Raw genomic sequence first — 17,913 nt, 5'->3', positions numbered from 1 at the left:
ATAATAAAGTAGTAGAGAAGACGACCTGATTTACAAGAAAAGCCAGCAAAAACAACACCTCCCAAAACAGTCTGTTCTAGCTCCCGTTTCGTTTAGCCCCAGAAGAGCAAAGAAAAATATGCCAACAATTTTAAAAAGCCTCCCCAAATTTACCATAACTTCCCCAAACCATCCATCAGTCTCAAAGCTGCTCCGCACACCGGTGTCATTGCCCAACTGATATACATTTAACTGAAATTTTTCTTGTTAGTTTTTCTGCTACGCTTTGTCCTTAGTTATTTCTATGCAAATACAAGCAATGCTTTGAGAAAACCTTTAATAATTTATCAGTTCAGACTATGCTTACCCACACCGACCACATTTTTAGGCAGATCTTCTGATTTATAGCGAGAACTCCACCGATCGGGATCAACCCCACCGTTCTCCCCTATGTTTGCGGGAAAGGATTGATAACATATGCACAGTCCTCGGGAAAAATCCCAAAACCATTGCATTTAAAATGCTAAGAGCCCATAGGTCCAAGAGAATGGGCTAAAGGTGAGCACCGCTCCACGCTCGCTTCCCACTGGAGAGGGCTTTCGCTGCCCACCGCTAAGCAGAAAAGGGAAGGCCGGTACCTTGGGAAAGCAAAAAGGTTGAAATTTAAACCAGTCGCCCTTCTCCTAGGTTGAGGCTGGAGCTCCCACTGATATTTCAAGCAGAGAGAACCAGGTGACCAAGGAGCGACCGCCGGGGGCAAGGCGAATTCAGCCGAGGTGCGGGGGGCAGCAGGGGGTAACCCCACGAGTCCCCAAACCACACAGAGCAACAGGCAAGGGCAAATGAGGAGCCATGGGAAAAGGACCAGTACTATTTGTTAAGCCATGGTCACCACATGCTGGGGTTGAACACCCAGACCTCCTCCCTGGTCCCTGCTGGGGATCACACAGCGGTGGATGATGTGCTCCAGCAGAGCATCATCAACCCAGATGGCACCATCCTTAACACAAGTCAAGGCATGCCCAGCGACACGAAGGGCCCCGACCAGAGCCCGTCCCCATGTCCCCTCCATCCCAAGGATGTGCTGCCTCACCATATGGGCTTGCAGGAAGGTCACCCCCACCAAGGACGACAGGCTGGAGAACAGCAGAGCCCAACCAGGCTGAGTTTCCTGGAAAAGCTGACGTAGCCAACAAAGCCACTGATAAACGCAGAGACAGACACGGCAGGGCAGGGAGAACAGAGGAAAAGGCTACTTGAAAGATTTAAGAAGGGTGGAGAGAGGAAATAAGGATTTTTTTCTCTCCCCAGATAATAAATTTACAGGAGGGCCCAACCCTCTCCCGGACTCGGGGAGTGCCATGCACAGCGGTGACAGCTGAAAAGAGCTTTTTTGGTGTGGGTTTTGGTTTGTTTTGGTTGGTTGTGTTCATCTTTTTTCCATCCGAAGGCAGTCTGCCCCCTAAATCATCCAGCACTGCACCTTCCCAGCCAATACACCACATCGGCCGTAATCACAGCTTCAGTTCAGCCGCGCTTTGCAGAAAGTCAGGATCACACGTGCTGGAGAAAGCCAAACCCAGGCCGAAGCCAGCAGGTATCGATTGGGATAACATTACTTCAGTGCTGCTGCTCCATGGAAAATCTGTTGCTCTTGTTCAAACACCAACCTTTGGAAGTTTTCAGGATCTCAGCTCTTTTCTCGCTGCCCTGTTGGCAGCCGGGGTTATGAAACCATCGCTCATCTGGAAATGCGGGCAGCATATTTTTATTTTTGGCAGCCCAAAAGGAATAGTTCGACCAGCATGCTGCCGGCAGAGAAAATTCAGGCTCAGAGGAACACTCTGGACTCAAGAACAGAAAAAGCACTTTGAATGAGAGCCCAAATCTTTTGCAGAGGTCACAAAGCAAATACAACAAGGTGTTCCCATCTTCAAACCTCTTCCTCCCTCCTTCCCCCAGCCCAAGCTGTGCACATACGTCTGCTCATCGGCAGCTATTTCGGCAGGGCAGCAAGCTCTTCAGAGCAGTGATTTGCCCTGGCAAAAACTAAAGTAAGAGCAAACTGGGAAAAAACCTCCAAGTCTGTAATTGTCAACGCTTGCATCAGCCAGCAGAGCTATAATTTGTTGGTTTTCCCACTGCTTTCTGGTCCTCAGAAACTCTGAGCTCTTCAGTTATGGAAACAAAAAACCCCCTAAATACCATGTCGTGCATCCCAGCTCAGCCAGACGTTACTCTGACCTCTGCCACCTATGCCCCTTTCTAAGTTTTCCCAGCATTTCAGAGACCCGCTGCCGGCAAGGAGCCCGTTTCCCAGCACAGCTCCCTCCCTTTCCCCCGGGAAGCGAGCCTGCCCGGCCGCCCACTCGCCAGGGGCAGAGGCTGCAGACCCCTGCCAGGGCGAACAGCACTGCTGCAACACCCAGAAGCCAGGGCTGGTACCCAGGCCTGCCGGCTGCATCCCCCAGGCCAAGCTCCTCCCCAGGAAAGGCGTCCGTCCTCGCCGGGAGGGACGGGAGGGCAGGCCCAGGCTGCAGTGGGTGGCTGTGCCCCACGCTGGGCATCACGGGGTGCCCAAGCCCTGCAGCAGCATCACAGGGTGCCCTCAGCCCCTGCAATGGGCACCTGAGGTCCCAGGCCCCCCACGCTTCTCACTCATGCTGGTTCCATTTTCCACTCCAAAGAAGTAAAAGCTATAGTTTTCTATCCCTCCCCTTGATGTACTGCAGAAAAGTGTTTCCCCAGAAGTAGCAGGAGATAAAAGGGGGGAAAAGAGGGAGAAATTAGCTACTTCACCCCTTGCTCCGCAGCCAAAATCAGCTCCCCAGGCCCCAGACTCCATCTGGAGTATTGCCATCTCTGGACACTACAGTAACTGACAGCTTTATCCTCGGGGCTACAGGCAGAGTTACACTAGGATACTGGATCAGTGCAACCCACCCAGCCAGGAGAGAAATCCTCAACACGTGGCCTAGAATTGTTTATCTTCAGGAAATCCTTTTGGCTCACGTTGCTGCCAGGCTGGGTAAAGCAGCAGCTCCAGCAAAGCACTCGCTGTCCAGGGCTGACCGGGCACCGGCGCTGACAAAGCCAGCGACACAGCAGCCACGTTTTGCACCGGGAGGGAAATCCGTGTGTCTGCAGGGACCTGGAGATGAGGTCTGAGCTGGCCCCAGGACGCCGGGCTTGGTACACGATGGGCTTTGGTGTGGTCCATCCCAGCACCGGCAGCAGCGAGCCCATCCTGTGCGGAAGAAGAGGGCAGCATCCCGGGAGATGACTCACGGCCACGCCATCCCGTCCCACCAGCCGCCCTCCCCAGACAGGCACTGGGATCAGGGCGTTCCTGCTCTCGCAGTTAGCAAGGCGAGCGCCTTCACCCGAGGCTTCCTCTCTCTGCACGTCTGAGCTTCCCACCGTGCGCTTACCGGAATGGCACTTGTCAAGGGGAAAGCCCCGCTTCCATCCACTCAGCTGCGATGGAAGAAGCCGCCCCGCAGAAGCGATGTACTACACAACATTAATTTGGCTGATACCAGGATGACAGCCCTCTGGGCATCGCAGGTAATTTTACTGCACTCCTCCCTGAGCAAACGTTTCTAAGAAAAGGTGAGCTGGAAGCAAAGGGAGCAGGGGGGCAAGAAAATTTAAAAAAAAAAACACTAAAACCCCCACAAAAAAACCTTCCAAAACTCAACAGTGAACAAAACTGGCATGCAAAACACCACCCTCTGAGTCACCAAAAAAAAAAAAAAAAAAAAAAAAATCAAGATTGCATTTTAAGCTTGGCTCTGCAGCCCCTGTAAGCGCGGGGCTGCTGCTGAGCGGGTGTCCCCACGGCAGCCCGAGCCCCCCCAGCCCCGAGGGAGCGCTCAGGACCCCACATCACCCCTGGTCCCTACAGGCAGCAGCCACTGGGCTTTGTGCGAACGCTGGGGAGGAATTACACAGATATCATAATAAAAGACGGCAGGACTGCTCACAAAGTGGATTTTTTTTTTTCCCCTACGTTTAATTTCCCAGCAGTGAGGTTTTTTTAATTTTTTTTTCCTCTTAAGCCAATTGAGACTCAGGCAACAGAGCACAGCATCACTGCAGTCTGGCAGTACTTAATTTTTATTACTGCTGAAAAGATCTTGGACTGCAGTACCAAAGAAACATTTCAAATTGTCTAGTCTTGCCTGTTACACATCTTACTCAGCTTTTCTAGATCCTTTACTGCACAAGAAAAATAGGATCCCCCTGTTCTGCAAATCAGTGCATTTGTCACAATATTTCAAACAAATAACATCTATCAAGTGATCATTGCTTCTGTTTTCCACTTTAATAGTCTTCTAAAGAAATCTTATTAAAGGTATACAGCATACTTTAAGATAGGCCAGATGTAAAGACTACTTCCTGACCCTTCGAAAAGACACAGCTCGAAATCACCAAGCCCACCGTGTACCACCCTACGAAAGCAAGGCTGCGGCCAGGCCAAGGGCCCTTTCACCTACCGATCCTGCAACGTTCTGCTGAAATCACAGAGCCCCCAGCAAAGCACTGCTCACCCGAGGCCACCAAAGAGGGTAACAGGAATCTTGGTCAAGTTGTGAACACAAATAACAAGCCTGATGTGCTCTCAAAATACCCAGGTACGACAGCCTCGCAGGTGCTTACCCCTCCTTTCTGCTGCAGCAGGAAAACAGAAAGCCCTTTACAAACAGCCAGATCAAAAATAAGTGCATTAAGCTTTCATTAAGGAGAAGAGGACAAACGTCTCTGAACTACAAACGCTATCAGTTACGCCTGGATGTCAAGAGCGGGCATGCTTTTAGACTAAACTGGCTTCGGCTGCAATTCCATCTCAAACCAAACAAAGTTTTGGGAAAAAATGCCTGGAGTCAGCAAGACACAGCAAGCGTCGAAATGAGAGATGGACATACTGCAAACCACACGTGGAAGGAATTGCAAAAGGAGCTAAAAAAGATTTTTAGAGTATTGGTCCTGAGCAGCATCCATGGAGAGGAGGAAAAGCACAACCCAGGACTGCTTCCCTTCCAGCAGCAAGCCCCTGGTTAGCGTAACGACCAGCTCCCCTCCCCACCCAGCCCCGCTGCCCTACCTGCGGGCACGCAGCTCGGCATCCAGACGCACTCTGCAGCCACCGAAGCGGCACCTCGTGCCAACCACTGGCCGACAGCTCCCCGGATTTTGGCTAAGGCCAAGAAAGATCACACAAGCAAAAATAAATATATATATTTAATGCAGCTATATATATTGTATATATGCATATTTAATGTGTATATATTGTATATATGCATATTTAATGCATATGTGTGTATACATATATTGAAGTCACTGCAGCCTCCGGGCAGAACAGGCTTTTCCTGACCCAGCAGCCGTGCCGCTGCCAGGCAGGAGCCGGGCAAGGGCAGGAGCCAGAGGAAACCTTTTAGAACAGAGAAGTTTCGCTGTTTCCCCAGGCTACAAGTTCAGAAATTAAGCTTGAAAATGGCCTGCCACCCGCTGTGGTGCACAGGCAGCACCGGCATCGCTCTCCTACCACGGAAGGGTGATGGCAATCCCCCTAACAGCTCCAAGCACGAGTCTCAGAGTCAAGGTTATCACAAATAGCAAAATACTAGCTGTCCATATCAAGTATTAACCAATTCAGGCAAACACCTGCGAACAACTCGCTGGTCGGATTTGGATAATTCGAAGCAATTCAGCAAACTGCAGCGCGACGGTTGCACCGAGAGCAGCCGGGGCTGCCTTGTGGTTTGTGGAGCCCACCTGCGAGCAGGGCGTATGGAGTCAGAGAGGGCAAAACTACAGGAGAAAAATGATTTTATAATAATTTAGTAATAATAATAATAATAATAATAATGATAGAAATGGCTTACAACCATCAGCAACGTGAGCAGCAGTGTCCTTATTAGCCTTTTCCAGTGAGTAGGACACACTTTTCGACTGGCACGGTGTCCCTAGGGGCATGACGCCGTCGGAGCACAGCACGCTTCCCCGACGTTGGCAGCAGGCGCGGCAGGAAGGACACCACAGCCCAGGGACACGGGGCTCTGGAGCGGCAGCGGTTCATCGCCAGTGGCCAGCGAACAGCCGCAGCCCGGCACCCCGAGCTGCCGGGGTACCCGCCCTGCCTGCAGCCCGGCGTCTGCAAGGTCCCCCGCAAGAAAACTCCAAGCAAACAAGGAAAAACACTGAAAACCACTGAACTTCAATATCACTTGGCAATTAAAACCGGGGGGAAAAAGATACTGTCCACTTGCAAGTGATGAGGGAGCCAGGGAGGGAGGCAGAGGCTGCAGGCGATGAGTGACAGGGCTCTCCTGGCTCCCACACATCATCTGCAGAGCCCAAAGGTTTTGGTCAGAACCCAAAGAACCCAGGTCTGGATGCTGGGGAGCGCACTGGCAAAACCTGCTGGGCAAAAACCAGCCCATCCTTCCCAAGACCAGAGCTTGCAAGCACAGAAATGTTTCTAAGCGGAGCAATAAGAAGCAGATTCTAGTCCAAACCCGTAGGTATCTTCTAAGATCACCTCAGGACAGCCTGTCCCCGTACAGTGCAAGAGCTGCAGCCCGCTCCCCACCGTAACCTAACCCACTGCCCCAGGCAGGGCTCAGCAGGGGACCTGGGGGACACTTTTTGGGCAGAAGGCCGCCGAAGCAACCAGTCAAGCCACTCGGGAACATCTCCCCGCTGCCCTCCAGCCTCAGCACCCACTTCCTACACACAGTTAAATACAGGAAATTCCCTTGAGAAATCACCCAAGCGAACGTTTTCGGGGAAAGGCAAGTGGGTTAACAGTGCACTCCAGTCACCCGGTGTCCCAGGTTTCTTGGAAAATTCATCCTTCCCAGACACCCCAGCTGGGCCGAGCAGCTCGGCGACTCCCTCACCCCTGCGCTGCGCTGCCAGCTCCTCCCGCGGGCAGATCCTGGCTGTGGTATCACAAGGGATGTCCCCCCCTGCGCTTTCCCAGCAAGGACAGCGGGTTGAAGTCCCAAGGGACACAGAGTCCCACACCCCCAGGAATCAGCAGCCAAAAGCTGTTTTCTCTGTTGCACACTGCTTCAGATAAGAGATGTAAGCATGGGTACCATGGGAGGAGGATGCTCACAGGGACTCAACCCGCGTTGCCAAAAACATGGTCACTGGCAGAACAACTCCTTTTGGTGCGAAGGCTGCTTCTGGCTGGCAGACTCCAGCAATGCTCTCCAACTTTGCTTTTAGCTCACATTTCAGAAAAATCTCTCCACTAGAGAGGACATCAATGGTTATGGCCAGAAAGCAGCACAGGATGTGCATAAACCAAAGGCAACAGGATGAAATTCAAGGCAAGACTGAAAAGCTTGCTATTAATAGCTGGCCTGTTTGCTTTTACAGTTTTTATTGTTAAAAGCAAATTGCCACGCTGTCAGCTGCAACCCGAGTCAGTTCAGCTCCGAGCCCTCCCCGCACAGCCCAGGCAATCATTATTATTCTTAGAAAAATAGCAACTGGAGACCAAAATGGTTTCAAGTGAAGAACAAAATGCAGCCTCAAGATGCATGCAATTCTCCACAGAAAAGTTTCTGCACGCCACGGGTTCAACTGGCAACACCATTTGTCATTAATGTTTGACCGGTGCTTTCCAGTCCCTCCTTACAACACTTTCTAACCTCTCCAAACTTCAACTGCAGGCGTGAACTTTTCCATGCTGCTGCTTGTCCGAGGCTGTTTTCTTTGTTTGATTTTTATTTATTCTTAGCCAAACAGTTGAGCTGTTTCTGAGAGTACGGCTGCAGTCAGGCGACCGCTGTGCAACGTTCAAGAGAAACGGTTACAGGAATCTGAGAAACTCCCGTGTCCCCGTTTTCCAGGGTAGGGGCGTCGATGAGGGATCGCAGCCCTGGGGAAGAGCCTTTCGCAGCTCCACGTTCCCAGTTTGAGCCTCCGTCGTCTTCTCTGTGGCAGAGCACGGGCTGCCCTGCGGCCGCTATAGGGGAACCGGCCCCGAGCGCGTGAAACTCCGTACCACGCTACAGGCACATCACAAAGCAAATTCCAGCAACTTTCATGAAAAATTCAAGCCCCCTCATTAAAACCCAAGCTCTTTTGAAGCGTGGGATTTCTCCAAGCGGAACTGCCACCCAGCGTCACGGAGACACCCCAGCCCCAACCTTTGCTACTTGCAGGTTTTTGTCACAGTAATGAAAGCAAAACACTTCTCTCAGAAGCTGGCAGCCGGGGACAAGGTACTTGACACGCAACTTCACTCTCAAAGCGTCAGCATGGTTGGATTGGGGGAAAAAAAAGCTATTCTCAAGGCTTCCTCCTCCCACCTATGCTCTTCTTTCTTATGAGAATAGGAACGGCAATCACACACTGTAATGTTTGGTTCACACTAAAAAAAAAAGCAAGTGTGAAAGAAAAATCACAGATGTGCTCCATGTCCCAAAATAGACTTTATTACACATTTGCTGCAAAAACTAAAGATGGGAGCATAAATCAGCATCCTCCACCCCAGACTCAGTCACATCTCACTACAGGTACTCCAGCAGCCCCCCGAGCCGGGTAAGGACTGGGTGGGCAGCAGCCAGTGGTGGTCAGCCCTGGGGGCTCTCCCCACCCGCCCCTCACCTACTCCCCACTGCCAACCGCAGGCAGGGGGAATTTATTTCCCTTCTAAAAAGTGACTTTTGGCCACTTCTCATTTTCTGCTATTTGAATAGGTCTCAGTGAGGGTATTTTCCTGCAGAGCACCAGGCAGGACCTGCCTCGCACCTTCCCAGGCTCGAATCATCTCCCCAGCCTCTGGCACACGCCTCGAGTCAACACAAGCCTTCTCCGAGCCTCTGCTCCTCCCCAGAGGGCCCAGGCAGGGCTTTGGGGACACGAGGGGACAACGCACCACGTGATGGTCCTGCTGACGGCTCTGGGTGCAGTGCAGCATTCTGACCCAGACCCCTCCCTCCTGGGCAGCACCAGCCTCTACCCCTCAGTGCGGGGGCTGGGGGTCACTTGGGGCAAGACCACCTTCAAAAAAATCCAAAGAAGCTTTGCAAAACGACCGCAGAGGCCAAACTGAGCCCCGAATCTCACAGCAGGCACTGCTCGTGTGCCCGTGAGCCCCCACTTGCAGGGACAAGGCCCATCCCACCACCACTTCGGGACAGGAGGGGACTGGGGAAGGCAGTCTGTGACACTCACAAGCGCTTTAAAGGGCAGAAGCCCTTCCCTGCTGCCCGCAGAACACGCCGGGGATGCAGAGCAAGCAGCAAAGCAGCGCCCGGGGAGCCTGCCTGGGGCAGCCCCCCCAAGGTGACAAGCCACAGGTGGCATTTAGGCTGTCCCCTGCAGCCCTCGTGGCAGTCTGCACACAGTTTTGATTAGATGGAAAAGCTCCACTCGCAAGCAGCACCAAGCACGCAGATTCAGTGACGGTCGGTTACAGAGCAGCCTGGTTTCAGGGCCGCACGAAGCGCTCCCCCTTCGCTTCGCTCGCTGACCCTCCGACGTGCAAGCCCGGGGCGTTGCAACGGGGACATCGAGGGACACGTCCTGACCCAGGGGAGCCGACAAGCCCCGGGGAGAGGAGAGCAGCAGAGGGCAAGGGACCTCACGCAGCCCCATGCCCAACCTGGGGGTGCCCCCGTTGCCGGCAGCACAGACCCGACAGAGCCCAGCAAGGGAACCTCACGGCCAGCCTAGAGCAAGGCAAAGGCACCGAGCCACCATGCGGGTCCAGCCCAGGGACAAGCACTGCACGCCCGTCTGAGAGGCCTCTTCTTTCCCCCAACGTCAAACCAACGCTCTTGAGAGCCGGGAGCTCGGGACCAGCTTGGCACCCACAAACACCAGGGATTTGCCAGGGCACAAGCTGCAAAGAGGATCAGGCCCCAAGGTATTTAATTAAAAGGGAATAACACAACTAAGGTCCTGTTGTTAGGCACTGCACAAACACAAAATGAAGAATTTTGCTCCCAATTAGCAACTGATTTTCTTACCCTGGATTTTCACAAGAAGGAAAATACCAGAGCAAGGACCCACGCTAACTGCAGAGGCAAGAGACCCAGGCAGCAACGCTGCGACGGGTGAGCACCAACCCACAGGCTCAGCCGGCACCAGGCACCCCGAGAGCAGGGAGAGCACCCCAGGGTGCCCTCTCCTCCCCTCCCCAGCCTTCCTGCACCGTGAGCAGGGCGACGGCTCCCAGGGCTTGCTTTCAGACCAGCCTTAAATAAAAGCAAATGCAGGGGAAAACAGAAAACAACGGGGGCATCTTAACTTTCTGCATTTCTTACTTAGCTCTTACAGCAGCCCAAATCGGCACCAGCCCCGGCATCGGCAGAGCTGTGGTGCGTAGCTCGGCCTGGAGGTACGACTGTCTGCGTGCTTTGGAAGAGTCCAGGGAAAGTAATTCAGGAAAGCAGCGCACTGTCTTCGATATGAGACATGGGGACCAGCAATTCCGACTCCCAGGCATCTGCCAAGCGAGCCTGGCAGCGTGCAGCGCTCATCCCGTTCCTGCAAGGAGCCCAGCCCCAGGAGATGGACCCAAAGCCTCCCCGGTCACCGACACGTCTCCCCGCTCTGCTCCCGCCTGCCCCCCGCAGCAGCCGTACAAGCAGCAGGCGACTCAAGTAAGACTCCGATGCCAGAATCCGTTTCCAAAAGAGAATTAAAGTTATATCTCAGGTTGACAGTATCTCCTGAAAGTGGATTAACCGTGGCAATTCGATCCTGCCTCCCCGCAGCAATCCCGGCCCGACTCCCCTTTCGGCAGGGATGACTTCAGCCGTGCAGATCGAAGTTCAGAATCCAATTTGTTTCTGCAGAGAGCGTCAGCCTGAACCCCGGGGCAGCAACGCAGACCCATGTACACCACTCTGCCCCTCTTGCTCGCTTTACCATCCCATCTCTTCCCCTATCTGGGATAAGAAAGTTTATGGGAGGGAGAAACAGAGCCACATAACGGTCACATTGATAGGGCAAGGCACATTCATCATGCCTAAGCAGTGAAGTACATCTGAAAACTGGATTTTTAATATCCGTTGGTATTTACGAGCCTCTGGCAGAGACCACGCAGTGGAGAGGTGACAGCATTTGTCCGAGTAGCCCTGTGGCATCTTAAGTGTCAGATAATCTGCAGCCTTTAATAGCTGCAGTGAATTTTCTGCAATGCCACTGCCACAAGACGAGCATCGCTTGAAGCCCCACGCTACCCACACGGGAGCGAGGGGAAGATGGCAGCCGGGGGATCCCTCTGGGGAGATCAGCATGGGCTGTCCTCTGCTCCCACAGAGCAGGAGGGGGGACTGACCCAAACCTCCTGGAGACCCCACGGGGCCGGGGCAGAGCCGCAGCAGCACGGCGGGCACTGCTACCTCCCCGAAGCCAGAGGGACCACCTCCACCAGCCTGACAACAAACACAGCTCACCGCTGCTGGAACGCTGCTTGCAAAGCCACCAGAGGGAAAAAAAGTGTCCAACCACGCTCAGCAGCACCACAGCTGCCCTGCCGCCCTCCAGAGCTCCCAAGCAGAGCTGTTTCTCTAACCAGAAAATTACCCCCAACTCTCCAAACACACGCTGCAACGGCGCAGCCCTGAACGAAGCGGTTAGCAATACCTGGGCTCAGCGTTTCGGACAGTTTCTTCTCCACCAGACCCCGGCAGTGGTGCATGTCCCCTCCCCACGCCAAGGGACCATGAGAGGTGGCAGGGAGCTGGTGTGGGACCACCAGGACCACCGGGCAGTGCAAGGGTCAGGCACCACGCACAAGGTGGAAGCTGGAGCCAGAGCCCAGCCAGGCACCTCCCTGGTTCCTGCTCAGAAGAGACAGTCACCTAAAAACGCTTCTAGCTGAGCTCAGTGGAGACATTTCATACCCCAAATACCTCCAGATAAGACTCAGAAAAAGCCTCCTGCGAGGGCGGGGTAGGAAGCACATAACACAAGGCAGAGCTAAATTCAAAGTCATCAGAGTCAGAAACTCAGGGCACCGAGATTAGATCCGATACGTTTGTCCCCAGGGCTGCAGAACAATAGTTGCAGTAGGTGTGTTCTCTGCAGGGCTAACCCAAAGCCTGCCACAGAAACACAACCTACAAACGGCAAAATTAACCATTTTGTTTCCCCAGAACTGCTGCACAACTACCTCCAGGCTTTAAAAGCAGAGTCCCTCATGCCGAAAGCCTGGAAATCTGGCACAAATAGCGCTCTCAAAACCAAAAGTGAGTATGAAAATACCTCTCCCAGCGGCTCTGGCCCCGCGGGCAGCCGCAGGCAGGGCCCATTATTCCGGCAGGTAACGGGGAAACAGCTCCTGAGCCTCTGAGCAGGAATCCGCTGGACGAACAACGCCTGCTCCGGCTCCTTCAACTCGAGGAACTTCGTTAGCTACGCACTGCGCAATCACCGGCACCGCTAAGCAAGCGGCAGCTCCCGAAGCGCTGTCAGGAGGCTGCCTTTGCGCCACAGGGAAGAACCGAGTCACGACAGGGCTCGGGCCAAGCCACGGGGGCACGGCGAAGTCTGAGCAGCACCTGCGCGGCACCAGGAGGGCTCTTCGGGGAGGCGAGATGGGCGGGAAAGCAGCGGGGAGCACGCGGGCAGCCGCCTGGCCTGCGGCAGCCACACGCGGGGCGCACGCTGCCAGCGACCAGGGAGCCCCCTCCGCATGGGGGCTGGGGTTTTATGGGGGGAGCCCCCTCCGAGGAGGAGGTTGGGGTTATTGGGGGGAGCCCCCTCCTCTCGGGGCGGTTGCGGTTTTTTGGGGGGAGCCCATTCCTCCGTGTGTGGGGTTGGGGTTTTTCGGGGGGAGCCCCCTCCTCGGGGGAGGGGGGGGTGTTCGGGGGGGGAGTCCCCTCCTCGGGGGGGGTTGGGGTTATTGGGGGGAGCCCCCTCCTCCGGGGGGGGCTGAGGTTTTTTGGGGGGAACCCCCTCCTCCGGGGGGTAGTTTGGGGTTTTTTGGAGGGGTTGTTTTTTGAGGGGGGGGGATGGGGGTGACGTCTGGGCTCTCAGCGCAGAAGTAACTTCTTGCGAGGGGCCGCGGCGCGGGCAGGGCGCTGCCCGGGAGGTTTCGCAAGGGAGGGAGCAGCCGCCGCTCGCAGCAGGAGCCCCGCCGCGGGGATGCGCCCCGCGTCCCCCCCTTCCCCCCCAAAAAAAACCCCAAACCCGACAAAAAGAAAATAATAACAGTAATTAACTTCCCCCTCCGCCCCCGGCCCCGCACTCACCAGGCGGCTGAGGCTGCGGCGGAGCATCGCGGCGGCGCCCCGGCCCCGCCGCCCTCACGGCCGCATCGCCCGGCTGGGCAGGGCAGGGCTGGGCTCCCGGGCCGCCGGCGGGCCCCGCACCATGCCCGCCCACCGCCCGGCTCGGCGCGGCGCGGCCCGGCTGCCCACACTTCCCCCGCGCCCCCGCTTTTGTCCCGCCGCCGCCCGCCGCGGGGCAGGCCGGGAGCTGTAGTGCCGAGGGGGGCGGCGCCGCGGGGCAGGCCGGGAGCTGTAGTGCCGAGGGGGGGGCGGCGCCGCGGGGCAGGCCGGGAGCTGTAGTGCCGAGGGGGGCGGCGCCGCGGGGCAGGCCGGGAGCTGTAGTGCCGAGGGGGGCGGCGCCGCGGGGCAGGCCGGGAGCTGTAGTGCCGAGGGGGGGCGGCGCCGCGGGGCAGGCCGGGAGCTGTAGTGCCGAGGGGGGGGCGGCGCCGCGGGGCAGGCCGGGAGCTGTAGTGCCGAGGGGCGGCGGCGGGGCCTGGCCGAGCCGCCGGCCCGGGGAGCAGCGCGGGGCGGGCCCGGCGGGGAGGGGCTGTGGCAGGGGCCGGAAGGGGGCGGCATCAGCGCTGCAGCCCCCGGAGCCTTTGGGCGAGACCCGTGCCGTCCACCTTCCCAACGCCTAGCTGGGAGAAGAGACCAACCCCCGCCTCACCACACCCTCCTGGCAGGCAGTTGTAGAGATCGATGAGGTCTCCCGTCGGCCTTCTCTTCTCCAGACTGAACAGCCCCAGCTCCCTCAGCCGCTCCTCGGAAGACTTGTTCTCCAGACCCCTCACCAGCCTCGTTGCCCTTCTCTGGACACGCTCCAGCATCTCAATGTCCTTCTTGTAGTGAGGGGCCCAGAACTGAACACAGCTCTCGAGGTGCGGCCTCACCAGTGCCGAGTGCAGGGGCACGATCCCGTCCCTTGAGCATTTACAGAATCACAGCATGGTGGGGGTTGGCAGGGACCTCTGTGGGTCACCCGGTCCAACCCCCCTGCCGAAGCAGGGTCACCTACAGCAGGCTGCACAGGACCTTGTCCAGGTGGGTCTTGAATATCTCCAGAGAAGGAGACTCCACAACTTCCCTGGGCAGCCTATTCCAGGGCTCCATCACCCTCAGAGGGAAGAAGTTCTTCCTCATGTTCAGGTGGAACTTCCTCTGCTTCAGTTTATGCCCATTGCCCCTTGTCCTGTCACTGGGCACCACTGAAAAGAGTCTGGCCCCGTCCTCCTGACACCCACCCTGCAGATATTTATAAGCATTTATTAGGTCCCCTCTCAGCCTTCTCTTCTCCAGGCTGAACAAGCCCAGCTCCCTCAGCCTTTCCTTGTAGGAGAGATGCTCCAGTCCCCTCATCATCCTCGTAGCCCTCCGCTGGACTCTCTCCAGTAGCTCCTCCACCCTGGAGCACTTTCCCCAAGTCACGACTGACCATGGACGGTATTTCAGGTCTCTGGGTGTTTTTCCCTACCACAAAATCTTCCCGGAGGCTCCGTTCGCATCCCCAGGAGCTCACCTCTCAGGCACTGCCTTGGGTGGCCCAGCCCAATGCCCATCGCAGCCCTGTGCCCCTGAGCCCAGAGCTGCCTGGCTTCCCCAGGTGTCTCCCACCTTTCAGCAGCATGCAGGCCAGCCCCTGTCCTCTTCTCTCCAGGCCGGACAGCACATGAGTGGAAACGACGCTCCTGTGACACCCTGCTCCTAGAGCATCCCCCCAGTCCAGAGGGCATGGAGCAGAAGTCACCAAAACTGAAAGAGATGGGACGTAACCTAACAAAATCTGCATTTTCTGTTGCGTTTTTGACAGTGTTCTGACCTGGTGACAAACCAGGAGCGATGCCCTCTGCAGCAGCACAGGGCAGGGAGTTTTCCTGGTGCTGCCCGTCACCCCAAGGACCTCCGGGAGCTGCTGACCCCGCCGGCCAGGAGCAGCTGCCATTTCAGCAGCCTGCATTGCTCGTATTTTAAAGTAGGCTTCTCCCTGGAAACTGAGCAAAACTCACCTTGTTGCACCACAACGGGGCCCAGAGAGAAGCTGTTGGCTTCCAGAGACCTGGAAAACACACAGAGATTTTTCACTTGGCATTTTTAAAGCAAGAATAGTACCATATTGATTTTACTAAGGCTAAAACCAGTCACATTTGCTCTACTTAAGCACCGTCTGGCAGTTTTACACAGTATGATAATCTCTAAGCTCACACAGAAAGCCTGCCCTGGACAGCAACAAAATAGCAGTCAGGTGCTGGACCGGCAGGAGCCTACTGTGGGTTTTTTTTAACCCCAGTTACCCCAGGACAGGAGTAGGTGGGTCAGTGAACCCCATCCCTGCTGCGCAAGGCAGTGATCCCGAGGGGACAGCCGGCACTCCTCAATCCCAAGCGCAACTTTTCCACTATTCTCTGTGCAGCTGTGCTGTTACCTTTCCACACAAAAGCTTAACCACAACAGAGGAAACCAGAAAACAATGCTAGGCAGTTTTAAACACAATTTAATATAATGAATGGAAATTGTTAAGCATCTTAAGATAATACCTAACCAGTTCAGCTCTAGACTTCCCTCCCCCACAAAACAACAGAGAATTAAACTTAGATCAACACTATACTGCAGCTTCTGCACTGTGTTTTTGATACTTTTCTGATGTTTTTCTAGCTGGTTAATGCTGGCTAGCAGAGGGAGTAGTTGTTCTCAGACATTTTTCCTGTTGCAGCGCCCTGTGGCGGTTGTTGAACAGACCAGTGACGCCCAGTGAACCACCAGCCTTCGGGGCCAGGCACCTACGTGCTTCCAACAGCCAATGCAGCCTGGCTTATCATGCCCATAGAAAAAAGAAAAAACTATATTTGTCTCTTAAAAATATTCCTACAGGTATGGTTACTCTTCACCTTTCACCTGCATTAGCTGGTGAGAAGGGAACTTGGTCTCACCACCAGAAGAGGGGATCTGCTTGTCTTTATGATTCCCATGCTGTACAAATCGCAGCCCCTACGCAGAGTAGTTTGAAATGTTGCTGTGTTTTTTAAGTTTGCTGGAGTTAGAATTAAAATGCAAGACTTTGACTGTGATATGGAATTAAGCATTAGATAGGTAATTCTCGTTAATGTATTGCCAACGGTGGCTGAGGCTAAGGTGTCAGAGAGGCCCTCTGCCAGGGAGCTCCGGGATGAAGCAAGTCCAAGGCAGTCAGCACAGCTGGGAAGCAGCTACAGGCAGGCATTTGGTCTCCCATACTCAGCCAGAGCAGTACCATAGCCTCCTGCCATGGGCCAGACTGCTGAAATCCATCCATCTCCCTACTTACCCTGCACAGCCAAAGGCATGATTTCACTGGAGAAACCAAGGCAGCCGTCATCCCCCCTTTTGCTGCTGACACAGTGGCCTCGGGGCAGCGAAACCCCTATCTCAGCAGAAACCATCCCCACAGAGAGGAAGCAAAACAACCCTGACTGGGCTTTTTCACACCCTGAAACAACCTGCACAATTCAGCTGCTGATCTGGTAGCAACTGCATCAGCTCACAGGGCTTCTACAAGGGAATCTGGCTTTAATGCACCTTCTAATGCCACCAACAGCCAGTCCCCGTGTGGATAACACACATGGCACAAGCAGTACCTAAGGGGCCTTCTGCACGGGGACGGCAGGGACTCCATCCCACATCCAGCCATGCCCTCCCTGTGGCAAGGGACCATGACATGCAGGTCCCAAGGAGCATTCTGACCAGCACAGCTCAACTGGGACCCACCACCACTTCAACTAGCATCAGAAACTAGTCATCCAGCACATCAGCCAAGCTCTTCGCAGACTGCCAGCCAAGGCGTGAACAGAGCGACCCAAGGGATTGCTGTGAACTACTTGCAACTTAGGAGAGTCCATCAAATCCTTTCACAAAATAGTTTTCATGTCCTGTAACCCTGGTTTTTAGTGTTCACAGGAAGAGAGGCTTTTAAATCTCAGTCTCTGGCAGGCAGCTTAGCATGAGGGGGGACCCAGCCGCCCCACTAACCTGGGGACACAAGCTAACCCTCACTGCCCTTGGGTTCGTTGGTTGGCTGGGTGTTTGGGGTTTTTTTTAACAGTTATTCTTGCAGTGTTCTTTGCTGCTTCTGCCATCGTGTGGCCAGTTCGAGGATGAGCGCTGTCGCTGGCAGAACGTGCAGTCGGCTTGCCAGGTTTTAAAGCTGTTTGATGGATTTTTATAATATCCAGTGGAGTATGCAGTCAATGGTGATGTATTACTTCTCTTCAAGATCCATCCCGCCTCCCGATGAATACTGCAGATTTATCTTTAATGTTGTGCTGGCTTGAAGTAGATCTTGTTAATCCAACAGATTAGATTGACAGCTAATTTATCGTAAGCGCACGCCCTCCCTTTTGACTTGCTGCTTGTGGAGCTCCTCCTCATGCTGGGCAAGAGGGCTGGAGAAAGGACACTCACTGGTGACCACCACTGCAGCTACCCGCTTTTGAATTTAATCATCCTCCCCGAGAACCAGCCCAGTACCGTCTCCATCTGGGAAAGGCTGAGTTTGTGCTCAGGGCTGCTGCAGTCACAGCACTCTGCAGAGACTGGCAGAGCTCTGTCCTTGCCCACAAGTACCTCGATGTGTACCAGGACCCCTTACCCGACTTCCTCGGGGGGATGCCGAGCAAGTGGCAACATCAGGTTTCTTCCTCCCCTTCTCCTGAATGGG

The 17,913-nt window shown here is 54.9% G+C and overlaps 1 protein-coding gene across 7 annotated transcripts in view; it reads right to left on the bottom strand.

The window, feature by feature from the left end:
* ATP11C (ATPase phospholipid transporting 11C (ATP11C blood group)) overlaps positions 1–13,304 on the bottom strand; it is a 57,332-nt gene extending 44,028 nt beyond the window's left edge. For 2 of the 7 annotated variants that reach the window (XM_075435893.1, XM_075435895.1), the window contains exon 1: positions 357–557. In XM_075435893.1, the coding sequence (XP_075292008.1) occupies positions 357–494 (138 nt within the window). In that variant the 5' untranslated portion in view covers positions 495–557. Of the gene's footprint in view, positions 1–346; positions 560–5,086; positions 5,180–13,208 lie in introns of those variants that run through there. The other 5 variants (XM_075435891.1, XM_075435892.1, XM_075435890.1 and 2 more) reach the window with 5 other exon arrangements.
* Positions 13,305–17,913: the final 4,609 nt, after the last annotated feature.

Source organism: Opisthocomus hoazin, chromosome 14 (genome assembly GCF_030867145.1).
Source record: "Opisthocomus hoazin isolate bOpiHoa1 chromosome 14, bOpiHoa1.hap1, whole genome shotgun sequence".
NCBI classification, from domain to species: domain Eukaryota; kingdom Metazoa; phylum Chordata; class Aves; order Opisthocomiformes; family Opisthocomidae; genus Opisthocomus; species Opisthocomus hoazin.
The sequence above is the reverse complement of the archived record's forward strand: the minus strand, read 5'-3'. Positions and strand labels throughout refer to the sequence as shown.